General features: G+C 36.1%; 1 protein-coding gene across 18 annotated transcripts in view; it reads left to right on the forward strand.

Annotated features, from left to right (window-relative positions):
- Positions 1 to 15,929, forward strand: part of LOC129778219 (TLD domain-containing protein 2) — a 438,692-nt gene that overhangs the window by 304,913 nt on the left and 117,850 nt on the right. For all 18 annotated transcript variants that reach the window (XM_055784977.1, XM_055784979.1, XM_055784981.1 and 15 more), the window contains one exon: positions 9,066 to 9,371. In XM_055784977.1, the coding sequence (XP_055640952.1) occupies positions 9,066 to 9,371 (306 nt within the window). The remainder of the gene's footprint in view (positions 1 to 9,065; positions 9,372 to 15,929) is intronic.

Genomic DNA, 15,929 nt, shown 5'->3' on the forward strand with positions numbered 1-15,929 from the left:
CGAGGCTCAATGATTACTCATTGAGTGAAAAACGATGATTTTATAGAGACACTCGCTGGCTCGAGCAAAAGTTTCCAATTTGATTCTCTCACCATCTTCATTCCGAGAGGCAAATGAGGGAATGCAAAATTCTTTGAGAATAGATGAGCGGAATTGAGACAGTATTTTTTCCGTTCAAATCAAGAATGAACTTTGCGAAGATGATAAGTGAATATTTTCTGTCTCAAATAAAGTGACGCATAAACGGAGAATAGAAGGGTGAGTTTCATCTGTGAATAAGTGTTGTTGAACGAATTTCGATGCGATTTCGCCCATACCTGGCTACAACCAGTGTTGTAAACGGTCGACAATTTTGGTGACCATCACATAGGGGAAGGCGGGGGAAGACCCGGGTTAAGATAGCCACTCTCTAGATTATTGAAAGAATCAACTATTGGACAGTTATAATACATTATTTTAGTGTATTACATCACCCTCAATTATGTATACCCATTTTGGTGTGTGTATAGGTGAAACGTTAAGATAAAACAACAAAAATAAACTTTTCAGATGGCGATGAGCACCGATTTATTATTTTGCTCGCTAGAAATTTAGTGTTTTAGTAGTGAATATGTACATGTCTCGTGAAACCAATGTTATAATAGTAAAAAGACAGGTATGTTAAGTGTGCTTATATAGAGACCGGTATATTTTTCAAGCATTTCATGTATATATTGAGGCACTTTTACTCGACTCATACTTGGGTTAAGACGGCCACTATTGTAAGAGGTGTGATTTGCCATAAAAGATATCATTTGAACGCACGTGATTGACGAATTCCTTGAGAAAATCACACTTCTTATATTGTTGGTTGCATAACTCAAGACAGATTCATGATAAATTTTATTTGTTTTCAGATGCCACATATAATAATGTTTCATTATGATGAGGGTTGCGCATCAAGCACGTTAGAGGTAGTTCAGGGAAAATAACACCTCCCATTCTTGTCACACTTGATCAACGGCCTTAATCTAAAGTGACCAGATGCTCAGAGGTCTAACGCGGGACACAAACAACAAAACGTTATGTGAACATAAACCATAGTCTAGCGAGTCTAAACTGATCAGTATTATTTCTTTCTGAGTATCGGCACTCAGTTGTGATTTTTCGTTAGTTTAGATTTTGTTTACGCCCGAAAATCACTCGCTAAATCAGAGCATTTACGCCTGGCAATCACGATTAAAATTCTACAATTTTCTTCAAATTACCGAATGGAATGCTCGAAAATTCCAATTCATTTTTCATCGATTTTAGTGTTAACGTATGCATTCAAAAAAAAATGGACTAATTTCGGATGGCGATGAAAGATAATTTATAAGAACAAATTTTCTTTAAATCTTACGTTTATTAAGTCTACAACAAAAATGATTCGAAGATGTTGATTCGCAGCAGCAGCACTGTCAAGCAACTTAATTTTTCCATACTGCAAGCTCCATCCCACAGCGGAGGACTTGGACATCCTGAGGCACTTTGTGTTCGCCAGATATAGCCGATCTGGTATTTACAATATCATCTATTTGCCGCTCCTTAACCCGGGAGATCGAAGCAAACGGTGGAGAAAAATTTGGCCAAAATGGACATTTTTATGTGGAAGCGTCAGACGAGACCGGACGGATCTGAGCAGCAGGCAAACACCCAGAAGGAGTAGCTTGAGGTGCTGGTGAAAAACTTGTTTCCGGCGAAAGAAGTGAAAAACTTCTTTTCGTACTCGTAATGAAAGACGAGACGTACTTGATGCTAGAATTCAACGAATGGCAGAGGACCGGGTACTTTATGTTCCCCAGGTAAGCGATGACGTCAAATATATCATTCACATCAAGTTCTCAAAGAAGGTTCTCTGACAAAAGTGAAGGGAATGTCCAAAATAAATATATAGAAATATATAGTACGAAGTGTTTGCCGGAGTTGGGAAGGTGATGTGGTCTTTATGCCGAACCTGGGATCAGCCCATTATGCCAAAAGATCACTAGAGGATGGATTGGCTGGAGATAAACATTGTCGCGAAGACCACCAACCTTCCCTTGACCACGAAGACCACCAACCTTGGTGTGATGAAACCAGCTCAACGTATTATTCTTTGGATGCATTAGAAGCGCTCTTGTACAGTCTGCCAAATAAAAGTTTTTTTATTGAGGTTATTCCATTTAAGAAAATCAGAATGATCAAATTGTGATATTGAAACATAATGATAACGCGGGACATTTTCGTTTCTTTTGCCAAATGCGGGACGTTTCGCGGGACGCAATCTTACGCGGGACATTTTGTTGAAATGCGGGACGTCTGGTCAGTTTATCTTAATCTGTAGTATAATTTTGCCGGAAACAATAATCGGCTAGAATCATGTGGCCTTCATTCCCCTAGTTGTGGCCAACGTTACCCCGCATGATTTTAGTATCACCATTTTAGTACCCTTTTTGGTTCACCGTATAACATTATGAAATGAGAAGTAAACCTTCTGGAAATCAACGTGATTGTGGAAAACATCCTATAGATCGATGCTGACACAATGAAATGCTTCAATTATGTATACATTGTGTTTGATTGTACCCCATGCTTAGGGTGGCCGTCTTACCCCGTCCCCCCTTACTACCCTTGTGCGAAAGTTGCGGCTCAAAATGTGCTGTGAGTGCGACGTCACAGATTTTGTTTTTGCTATGTTACTTTTCTTATTAGGTGTACCGATAAGTTTCTTCGGTTTTACAACACATGGCGTAACTTTGTTCCATTATTCCAGTGAATCAAATTTCCAGACATTCGATGGAAAGCTTCATTGCGCGTCTTTTTCAGTATATGTCAAAAAGTTGAAGCGTAAACAACATAGTATTTGCCACTTCGAATATGTCGAATTTCATATCAACGAGAGTGTTTATACGAGGAGTATTACTTCATTCCTTCAATATAAAGAAAAAAAGGTACGGAAAGTCATCGCATTTTGGTGGAAGTTTATGGTGACCATCAGAGATGCCAACCTTCCTGATTTTTCAGGATTTCCCAGATTTTTTAGCATGTTCCCTGATATCCTGACGAAGACTCGATTAATCCTGATTTTTCAGAAATTATCCTGATTTTTCCTGATTTTTGTACTCTTTACATTGTTCGTAATAAATATAAAATTTCCATGCAAAAATTTTCTGCCAAGATAGTTCTCCGGATCGCACTTGTAAATATCCTACATTAAGTTAAATTCTCTAGACGCAAAGCTGTACTTAACTTTTTTTTATTTTTACCCTCAATTGTTTCGTGGCTTTCCTAAACAATGCTAGAAAATTTCATGAAACCAGATTGTCTGACGAATTTATGAAAATACAACGAGATTAAGTTTGGGGAACAACATTGCTTTATTAAGGATAATGTGTATGTAGATGTATCCCCAGAGTTATCAATGTAGGAATACGTTTCAAAGTGTAAAATTACTCAAGAGGAAATTTGGGAATCCACAGTCAATATAAAAAAGATTTTATATGTAATTTGCTCGTCTGATTCAAAGTAGAATCAACTTTAATGATATGCTTTTCTCATTTGTTTAGTAAAGATTCATTCCAAAGCATGGTGATGAATTCAGTGGAAATTTGAATATTGATTTCTCGGCAATTGACTGTAGTGATGCTGTAGGTTTTTCGGAAAAAATATAAACGATCAAAAGGTCAGGCGAAACACTAGCATTTCCGCTTATGCGAGGATTTAAACTTTGCTTATGAATTCTTTTACATATCCGGTCTTCGCCTGAGAAAGATATACTTAGTTTCTGGTAGGATTTGGAAAGCATTCTGTACTACCAGCTACTATCAAGCAACCTGTTTCTTACATGTATGGTTCGCAGCAATTTTCGACGAGGAAGCAAACATGTTCTGGGAGGCTAGAATATTTAAGCTGTGTGAAAGATGTCGAAATATTGTGAAACAGAACTATGAATATAAAATTAAATTATAATGCTTTAATTGAAAATGATGTTATTGTTTTCCAAAAAAATCGACATTAACTTTTCGGACAACCCACTATGAGGTATCCTGATTTATCATGATTTTTATTTTCATTCTTCCTTTCGACAACATAAAAATGAACAACTTTGTCGAAGACAAACATTTTGTCATTATCTTAACCCATTCGCTAGAAAAAGCGCTATATCGGTTGTTACAAGAGATAGGAAAAACATTGTACTTCAAAATTACTTATATTTACTTCTATCAATAAAGATTTGAAAGTTAGATTTTTAAATTCATCGAAAATATGTTCATCCTATTTTCGATTTTTTTATCTATCAGGAGATCGATTTTTTTCTATCAAATTATGGTTTGGAATAGACAGATTTATACTATACGAAGCGTAGAAGTTTATCGCTAGAAAAATAATTTTACTCTCATCGTTTGTCTGTCCAGCAACTGGAACAGAACACATTTGGCATCAAAAATTTTTTTTTATAAACCCCGATTTCACGTTCCATTTTTAGGTTTTCAAAAAACTCGAACTTTGACGTTTATGCGGCACTAGTAAATGAAGTCCAATCGAGCTTAAATTTTTCATAGGGTAGCTTTTCGTGGGATTCACATTTTTAAGAAAGTCCCGTCTGAATTATTAGAGATTGAGAGATTTTCGTTGGCTTTCTAGTGTACATGTAGTTGAGTGAAAAAGATATAATGTTAGTTTTGTGCTTACTGGTATATACGGTCTGAAAAGCTTTTCCGTAATACGTAAGAATATTGAATATACACGCCGTTCTGCTAACATATATTTGGTGGATCACACCATTGTGGAAATGGCACATCCTTCGGTTGAAGGAGACCTGGATGATGATAGCTCTGGATTCGGGATAATGTCACACTTTGGTCTTATGGAAGACATTTGGATTTATGTTGTTCGGAAAATTAATACACTCTGGGAAATAAAACACTTGGAAAACTTCTTAACACACATGGATTTTATTCTCGCGATCTTGCATCCAATTCGGAATTAGTGATCCCCGATAATCGTTCGATTAATCGATTAATCAAATACTTCCTACAGAAATCGATTATTAATCGAACGAATACTGCACAACCAATAATCGAAGCGAACGAATAATTTACGTCGATTAATCGATCCAAACCCAGAGCAAAAAAACCGTACATCCGCTGCAGTTTTATCCTGAAAATCAATCATAATCTTTGACGCTCTCCTAAACTCCTAAAAGAAGCTCAATGCCGTCGATGCGAGATGAGCTTCGTTTACGAGTTTAGGGGAGCGTAAAAGATAATAATTGATTTTCAGGCGTAATGAACACTTTTTTGATTCCAGATGACTTTCTAACGAATGAGAAATATTAGTCTAACTAATTATTTCTCTCAGTGTGACGATTAATCGATTAATCGATTATTTGGATCGATTAATCGTATCGAATAAGAACCTGCTTAAAAGTATTCGATTAGTGGATGAACGATTAATTTCAAAAATCGGGGATCACTAATCGGAATGAAAAATAAACGTTTTGGCTATGGATATATTCGTATGCTATTTGCTTGTATGCGTACTGTTCCTATTCGGCATCGGATTATTCTGTTGTCGTAGTGTCGCACACCACACATTGCATTTTGAATGGGAGGGACTGATTTGGATAGGAAAAAGGATAGGGATGGACATTGACAATTGGGAATTTGGAACACTTGCACAAACTTCGCACTTTGGTCGCGAACAGGGATAGACATTGGAATTTGAAAGTAGGGATACTTGCTCCTTCTTCGAACTTTCGGTCGCGAACAATATTTTTGTATACTTTATTTGTGTGTCTTTTTTTGTTTGGCTTTCGTTTGAATCGAGGAAGCCGACTGATTAATCCTCATCACGATAACGCACCCGTTCACACCTCAGCAGTTGCCAACGCCAGTTAATTTGTTGGATTACTAAAAAACTATTAATATCAATTCCATTTTAACTTGCCCTAAGCTTTACCAAGAATCTCCTTCTATACTTTTTGAAAAGTAAATATATCTAATATAAAACAAAAATCACTAGGAGTGCACAGCAACTTCGAACGCGGAATCTGGTAGTCATTGCACGCAAACTACACTTTGTAACTATTTTATGGGTTTACTCAGAATAACCAGTAGAACAATAGCGGTGCATATGGAAGGCAAAGAATAAGCTCTAAATCTCAAACTATACGAAACTCATCTTTTTTTTCATGTGAAAAGATGACGCTACAGCGGATGTTGCGATAAGATTTCATGGAGAAACTGAAAATAGAAAATATCCACGAAAGTCGATATAAGTGTAATTCATAAAAGTTTACAAAATCGCTCTTCTCTTCTTCTTCTTCTTAAATGGCACTAACGGTCCTAGAGAAACTTCGCCGTCTCAACGTTGTATTACTTGCGTCATTTTTATTAGTACTTAGTTGAGATTTCTATGCGAAATAACACCCATTGAATGCATTCTGAGTGGCAAGCTCTAGAATACGCGTTACCACTGTGCAAGTCGGAGAAAGTTTCTTTGACGAAAAATTCCCTCGACTAGAACGGGAATCGAACCCGAACCCCCGACATGCTAGGTGTGACGCTAACAAACCGGTCACGGGAGTACAAGAAAATCTCATTAATAAAAGCGTATAAAATACACTAAAAGTTGGTTTTTCGAAAATCTTTTTATTTTGATTTTCTCAATCCTTTGAATCTTATAAAATGTAGGTAAAAGCTACAAGTTTCCTTACTCAACAAAATTATGAGAAGACTGTGTGGGACACGACATAACTACTGTATGTCACCCTGCATTATATACTGCATATGCCGATGTGTAGTAAGAGATTGCACACAGCTCCGCAGTGAGAGTCTAACAGCCACAAGTGATGTCACACAAAGACAATAAAAAAAAATGAAAAAAAAAATAAATAAATTCAAATAACTAGAAGTTAAGAGTAAGTTTTAATTTTTTTTCCTTCCAAATGGTTTGAACAAATAGCGAATATTTCACGCTTTCTATACTGGAAGCCTGTGTAAATCTTCATTTAAATTAAGGATGGCCGGGTGAGATAACGAATATGTCCAACTCATGATGATGATGTTGGATTAAAGAGGCTTTAAACTTTTCAGTTCATTCACCTCTAATGTCCAACTCATTCTGGATGGAATCGTTTTATACCTTTCATCTGACAGATCACTTGGCACAATGTCTTCGAGGTAACAGAAGAGTGTGTTTAAGGGGGACCCCTGCCTGAAAAATGATGAATTTTCGTGATTTTTTTTTCGGATGTTGGGAATAAAGTGAAGTGTTAGGGTATTTTCATTATTGTTTAAGGTATATTTGAAGAAGTATTTTCCATTTTTTGAGTGCACAAATAATGATTATTACGCTGTTGACAGCTGGGTGCGTAGATGGTGTCTGAAAATCGATACCTTACTGGTGGTATCGATTCTGAAGCAACAGGGGGTTGCAGAACGAATTCCAATGAATATTTAAAAGCTTTAGGACATTACCTAAAGCGTTACATAGCGGTTTTTGAATATTCGAAAAATTTCCAAAATGGCGACCATTTTTGTTGCATTATTTATTATTATTTGTATCATTATAAACTGCATCCACGAGACTAAAGTGTGCATATGATAACCGATATCCAGCATTACGACAGAAACGGGCAAACATTAATAGTCGCCAAGTTACTCCAGACTCATCATAGCCAATGGATATCCTACAGGTAATTTTTTTTTCCGAGACGCCAAATGCTTTGGTTTGGCATCAGGCACAATATTACCGATCGGATTGTCGACTTGACTAATTACGGTTTTCGCAAGCGGCGTCGAAGATCACTACTGCGTTGTATTACATTAGAAAAAGGCGAGAAAACCAGGGTCCTGTATCGACCCAACCGCAACCGTAATGTCTCGAAAGCGGGCATTCTCACGTGGAGAGACGTTCATTGCCATCCGCAAAACTAAGATTGAGTGTGTAAGATCTCGTGATGATGATTTCGTTGCATTACACCCCTGCTTCCCGCAATGCTTCATCGAAGTCTATAGAGCATAAATTTATATTCTTCAACTTGATTCACCTTCATTTTTCGTTATAACTATGCACAACTGTTTTACACTAATCAAAGAGAATACCAATTTTTATCTGACAATTTACAATTGCGTTCTTCGGAATTTTAACAAACCAATGAAAAAAACAAATCGTAAATAACAGAACCTAACCATTAAACCAAACATTCGGTAGTATATTTATGATTATGAATGTTATTATAAATACCCGAAAAAGCCGATCCATCGGGGAGTCATAATGTTTACATACAATGCTGTGCATCAGCGGAACGAAAAGTATGCAGTCCAACATAAACAGAGTTTGCGAATATCAAAACAATCCTATCTCAGACTGCATTTGTTTGTTTTTTTTCCATTCCACAGACTATGGTTTCTTGAATGGCAGTGTAATTGACTCTACAGAGCCGTTTGTTTGAATTTTGATATTTTAAAAGAAACATGTTACCAGTGTTTCAAATTTTTAATAAATTACACATTATAAAAACTTGAGAAAAAACTGCATTCTCGCTATAAAAAATATTTATCATGATCCTAACTCTCATCTGTTCAGCCAATTCTTCCGACATTTTGCTCTGTGAGCCGCAATGCCAGATTCCTTATTACATATAATCGGAAACTCGATCCAAACCATGCAGCATAACAAAACGATTCGCAACTTCAGCATATCGCTGATGAAGTTGAAAATTCCCAGTGGAGTGGGTTAATCAGTATTCACTTGAGAGCCTTAGGACACAGGCGATAGAGCGTAGAGAGATCTGAAGTTGAAACAATGAGCCGAAGAGACCCATCGAGGGAAAGTTTTCAAATCGTCATCTACTGCAGCCGGCATTTCCCGCTGCTAACGACCGATTATTTGATTTACTTCACCGATAAGGGAACGAATGGCACTCTCGTGCAGGGTAGAGATAACTACGAACTGTTCGAGTTCTCGCAATGTGAGTTACGGGAATCCAGCTGTTAGTCACTTATGTTCATTTTCTTATGATTCTTATCGCTTCCTTAAATAATCTATTTTTTTAACAGATGGCGAGAAAAAACGTTCGATGCCAACGATACCGACCATCTCCTACACAGTGGGCGATCGAGATACACTGACCTCGGTAGCGGCACGTTTCGATACCACGCCATCGGAGTTGACCCAGCTGAATCGTCTGGCTAGCTCGTTCATCTATTCCGGCCAGCAATTGCTGGTGCCAGACAAAACAGCCAAAGCAGCCGTGGCCGGTGGCACCTATGGAGAGACAGACACAAGCACCGACCGATCGTCACACAGTCCCACCGAAAGCCGCCGCAAGGGATCACAGGAAGATCTCTCCCAAGATGAAAAAGGTTAGTTCGTATTTGTTCGACAATTTCCCGATGAAACTGGAGGCGCAATATCAGTATAGGGATGTTAAGAGATTATTATGTGACCACACCAAATTTATGTATTTCTGCTGTTTGGTAAATACTAATGTAGTTCCACCCAAACTCCTGTAATTTGTGAACTGAAATCATGGAATCTCAACAACTATCTTTAAAATTATATGAGTTTTTAAACAGTCATACAATCGATGTCCCATACCGGAAACCTTCTGTGTGATATGTTACAATTACAATTTTACGAAAGGAATAGCCATTGTCTCATTACTCACATAGGAGATTGTTTTGATACTTGATTAAGGTGAAGGTGGAAGCTAGCCACAAATGGCTGCCACAATGGCGCTCATTTCTTTCATCTCCCTCCCTCACCCCTCGCCAGAAAATCAATAATTTTGCGAAACAGTGTGAATAAAATGATCATTTTCGCACACTTCCTATCAAATAATATCAACCAAACTCTAATCGATTACTCACAAGATATTAAATTTTCATCTGCTGTCGCACTGTATAGTGAAAAACGTCGGAAAACTCGAGCAAGTGCTCTGAAAGTTAAATTTTCATCTTTCAATCTTCGGCAATGGTTTTGTTTGTGTTGGTGAAAGCATCGTTATTTTTTCGACACTGATGCCAGACAACATCAGCGAAACTGCTATAGAAACCACTCAATAAAATGTAATTTCTGAGTCATAGCGTTTCATGTCATGGAAATCAATAGAATAAAATTGTGTTGATATCAATACAATTTTTTTTTTTACGTTTAATGGGTCCATAATGTAAGTTTTAGAAACTTTAACATTGGGTAAGAAAAGTGTATTGCAGAGCTCGGAACACTGCCACGGCTGCCTATGCTTTCAAAAGCAGCAAACGGAAAAGTATTACATTCAATCAAAATGCCACGGCCAACGAAGAGAGGGGTCATGGCTCTCCAAAGTGAATATGTGAAAACAATACCAAAAGAGCCCCAATTCGTATGTGTTATAAATTTGCTCATGTTACGCTCCCGTATAATCAGAATTTTACTTCATATGCAAATGCACCTTCTATATATATTTATATTTGCAATTGTTCATCGGAACATATCGTTCATACATTCTACTTTAGTATTGAATTGTTATTTTTTCATCAAATGTATTCAAGACTCGTGTCAATGATGCGCCACACAGTCTGATAAGTGGATTGATCTATTTACGTGTGCTTTGCTCTTCCCTCACAAACACTATTACCCCATTTTTACACGTGGGTTTACCTATACTACTACAATGGCTAGCTTCCACCTTCACCTTAAGGTAAATTATTTTGGATCGTCCGATTTATGGTTTTTTTACGCAACTAGTAAATGCAAATCGATTTTTCTTCATGAAAATCACATATAATCATGATGAATTTGAGTTTGTTGAAAAGCCTCAAGTCTCTACTTTATAATAATAAGGCGTTCAAATTATCCAAATTATGTTTTATGTTTTTGACAATTTTTTTCAAAGAGAAATTATGATCATTGTTTGTCCACCTCTGATCATGATTTGTCCGAAAAATGATCATGGTTTGTCCAGTTTTCAAAATCACCATTTTTGAATGAAAACAATAGATTTTTCAAGTAGATGGTGCATTTCTCATTTCTTGAGTTTACTGCTATCGTATTGATCCTTTCATTATTGCCTCTTTTTTGGCATTTTAAAGCACTCAACACAAAGACACATTTATGAGTACATTCCTTATGAATAAAAAGTGATACAACATGTCACTATCATCCGTAAAAGGATGAATCTAGTTTGTAGAAAAATGGGAAATAATTATCACGTGTTTTCTGACGTAGGATTGAGGTGTGTGTTCAATTTTCCGAAAAGGAGAGCGTTACATTGGAGAAACAAGATTTTGAGCGGTAATACCTCTTTACCGGCTGAACGAAATGGTATGATGACCACTTCATTCGAAAGGTAAAGTGTCTACGCATTATATGCTTGTTACTCATTGATCCAACAACTCAGTAGCTTAGTAGCTTTAAAAAAAATGTTCTCGCTCGTTCGCAAAAGCGCTATACTCTCCCCCTTCCAAACCTCTTTTTATTCTGCTACCGGTCTGGAGGGAGCCTCTAGCAAAAACGAAGTATCGATAATTCGATACGCATTGCGTATAAATAATGTTATGGACTGTGGATTCGATAGCGGAGAATATTTCACAATATCAATGAACCCGCATTGTTTGATAAAAGCAACAGCGACAGTTAGAGTGCTCACGAAGGCTTTGGGTAGATTGGTGTGGAAGCATTTGTTAACAGTAGTTATCATAATTCAGTATATTGCACTGAAAAAATAATTGGAAAAAAATTAAAAAAAGTATCGGCAGTATCGGCACCATAAACATCAATCACAATTTCAGCATTTTGGCATTTATAAAATAAAAAGTATAAAATGAACCGAATTGTCTCTTTGTTCACCTCCATTGTTAACACCCTGTAACTCAAAACTGAATGGAACAAACAAAAAACAACAAAAGTTTTTTTTGTGTGAAATGCCACCTTTACAACGAGCCTAAACTTGAAATTGTATGATCGATATTACGCGAGATATTGATCACTTTAGCGCCAGCAAACGAGAAATTAATGGATAACCTTTTCCCCAACCTAATACTTTAAATGAATAGGTTAAAAAGTGGCAACATGTTTTTTTTGATATTTTCGACAAAAAGGGAGGAAATTCGTGATTCTGATGTTGACACTATGACAAAATGACAAACTGAGCTCAAAGCTTGCTTCTTGTAATACTGGTAATGTCCTCTATTGAAAAATAAAAAAAATACGAACCTTCACTCAATAATTAACCTACAGCATTTCAATTCGCAGCTTATTCAAGCTGGCTCAATATAGTGCTACTCTCTTTTCACGCTCAATAAAGAAAATATAGCTCCTCCTTCATGATCGTTTCTTTCGCTTCACCTTCTTTCGATTAATTCTTTACACGGAAGAGAACTTTTCAATCGTCATTTGAGAGCGAATCGAGAAACAGTCATTTATTAGTCATTTATTTTAGCAGTTTATACATATTCAAATGGAAGCTGGAAGCGTTATCGTATTCGAAATGTACTTATTGAAACTAACGGAAACAGCGCTTGTGATATAGTGTTAGTGTGTGAATCGATGTTTCAGTATGCATAGTGAACATATCAATTCAATTTTACCCCACAGACTAGAGTAAATCAAATCGAGGATGACTCTATTTGAAGTGAGAAGTAGAAGTACTGTTTCGTCTCAAATTCCGAATTCCGAAACACTGTCTCATTACTCAAAATGATGCTTTTTCGCGAAATTAATGTGGTTTTTGGATACAATAGAGCCTTTTTTCATTTTTCCATCATAACTAGACTGCGGGGTGAAGTGGAATTGATATGTTCTCTACGCATACCGAAACAACGATTCTTTTCTTTTGTTCTTGTATGAACATCACAAAGTGATGTTTGACAATGCAAGTATTCCATTTATGAAAGCTGTCAAGAAAACTTTATAAAAATTGTTATACTTCGTCAGCTTATTCGTTATATATTGCTCCCCTAAATTGATATTTGTTCCATTCTATGAAATATATGGGTTGACTGAAAAGTATTTCGTCAATTTCATAATCCATGGTATTAGAAGAATTTGTTTGTCGGCGTGAGATACACATTTCACGAAAAAGGAGTATAAAAACCTGGATAACACCTTGATAGCGATTATCGTCGAGCACTTATTCTCCCATGCAAAATTCATTCTCGCTTTCAAATAACCACCGACGTCGACGTCTAGCAGGATCTCTCAAAAAGAATGATATGATTTCGGGATCTCAGCTAGGTACTAATGTAAATGATGGCTGTAGTGATACGTTTATGAAGTATGGTTCCTTCATTATGCGTAATACTTTTGAAAAGGGTCAATTGAATAATGACGATTTCACATAGAGTGAATAACATTGAAATGGTTAAATTATGCGCTTTGAAATATTCGAATGCGAACTTATAAATATCGCGATATATTGCGGATAGGATGATTCATGCTATCCGATATCCATTGGTTGGTAAAATGCAGTAGAGTGTTTACTACATGAGCTAACAAATTTCTGTTCTCTTTTACCTTTAGTACCGTTCTGAATCATATTTCGGACACTTTGTTCTAATATCTTGAAATGCTTAATGCACTGATGATATAACTATCAAATTAATATCACAATCGCTTATTTAGAGTAATCCCTTGGTTTCACTATCATTTCACATGAGAACTACATTTGAATTATAACACAATCGTCAGAAATCTTACAACACTACTCACTATCGTTTGTGTTTGACGTTTGCTTAGCGTGAGCACGTAGAATTTACCCGTTCATAAATATTTAAATTTCTCCCGTTTTTCATCAGTTCTCATCATCGTTAACAGTTTACTGTGATTGCTTGGTAAGTGTTTCGCAGTTGACTATAAAAAATAATCAAGTGTAATGTAATTTTCGTCCAAAAAATCACAAAATAAAGTGTCCGAAAGCTTGATTCTTATTCGCTTCATTTGAAAAGCATTTTATTCGATGATTTTTTTATGTTTTCAATCAAATAGGTACCAAAGTAGGAAGCTTAAAAGCGTATTGAACTAATTTATTAAAAATATCAACCAAATAATACCTGTGCATAAAGTTTAGATCTGTTTTCTGCATCATATGCCTTAAACGTCCGAAATATGATTCAGAACGGTAACCAATAACGAAAACTATTTTTTCGTTGAATAGACCGATGAATTTCGATAGTTGTAAATGACACTATCAAGATGCAGGAAACAAAAACTTTATCGTGAACAGAAATGGAACGTTTATGAGCTATTTTTTTGTGTACTAACATCGCTATGTAAAGCCGACCATAATTCAAGTTGACAGCATGAACTTTGTGTGCCGATGCAAAGTGAAAATGATAATGAATTTTCAGATGAAAAAACAAATTTCAAGAAAACGAATTATAAATGAAAACTAACTTTTCCGTACTAAATATATATTCTCTTGAAAAATTGTGGTAAAAAATCTCTACATTTTTTTTCTAAATAATGAAAAATTAATAATAATGAACTGTTTAAGAAAATACTAAAAGATCAGTTATAATGGATATGTCAATGTATTCACATAACTCCAAAAGTTTTCATAAAATTACACGTCTTCATTGCGAGTCAAATGTCTTCAAAATGAAGTAATGTCTTCACTAGTGATCCCCGATAACCGTTCGATTAATCGAATACTTCCTACAGAAATCGATTATTAATCGAACAAGTACTGCTTTACGTCGATGAATCGATCCAAACCCAGAGAAAAAAAACGTACGGCAGCTGCAACAAGTATCAATAAGACTTTGGGGAAATCAGGGTAAAACCGACACCCTAAGGATTTCTGCATATTTCCAAGACCTCCCATGTTTCTTCGACTTCGTTTCCGAACATCTCTTCGCCTATTCATGAACCATTGTATAGTATCTGTTGATCATTTGTGAATAGAACTCGAACTTTGATAGAATACACAAATTGATGTTTTTAAGTGAAATATATGGGAGTGCAGGTGAGATCGACACTCCGTCGGGGTAAAACTTGTTATAATAATTTGGACTCGAAATATGAAAATAAAGTTTCGAGCATCGATAAGCAACAAAATCACCTACCATTTAACATAATACACTCAAAACTGAATGGAACAAACAAAAAACAACAAAAGATTTTTTTAGTGTGAAATGCCACCTTTACAACGAGCCTAAACTTGAAATTGTATGATCGATATTACGCGAGATATTGATCACTTTAGCGCCAGCAAACGAGAAATTAATGGATAACCTTTTCCCCAACCTAATACTTTAAATGAATAGGTTAAAAAGTGGCAACATGTTTTTTTGATATTTTCGACAAAAAGGGAGGAAATTCGTGATTCTGATGTTGACACTATGACAAAATGACAAACTGAGCTCAAAGCTTGCTTCTTGTAATACTGGTAATGTCCTCTATTGAAAAATAAAAAAAATACGAACCTTCACTCAATAATTAACCTACAGCATTTCAATTCGCAGCTTATTCAAGCTGGCTCAATATAGTGCTACTCTCTTTTCACGCTCTATAAAGAAAATATAGCTCCTCCTTCATGATCGTTTCTTTCGCTTCACCTTCTTTCGATTAATTCTTTACACGGAAGAGAACTTTTCAATCGTCATTTGAGAGCGAATCGAGAAACAGTCATTTATTTTAGCAGTTTATACATATTCAAATGGAAGCTGGAAGCGTTATCGTATTCGAAATGTACTTATTGAAACTAACGGAAACAGCGCTTGTGATATAGTGTTAGTGTGTGAATCGATGTTTCAGTATGCATAGTGAACATATCAATTCAATTTTACCCCACAGACTAGAGTAAATCAAATCGAGGATGACTCTATTTGAAGTGAAAAGTAGAAGTACTGTTTCGTCTCAAATTCCGAATTCCGAAACACTGTCTCATTACTCAAAATGATGCTTTTTCGCGAAATTAATGTGGTTTTTGGATACAATAG

This window comes from Toxorhynchites rutilus, chromosome 3 (assembly GCF_029784135.1).
Source record: "Toxorhynchites rutilus septentrionalis strain SRP chromosome 3, ASM2978413v1, whole genome shotgun sequence".
Taxonomy (NCBI): domain Eukaryota; kingdom Metazoa; phylum Arthropoda; class Insecta; order Diptera; family Culicidae; genus Toxorhynchites; species Toxorhynchites rutilus.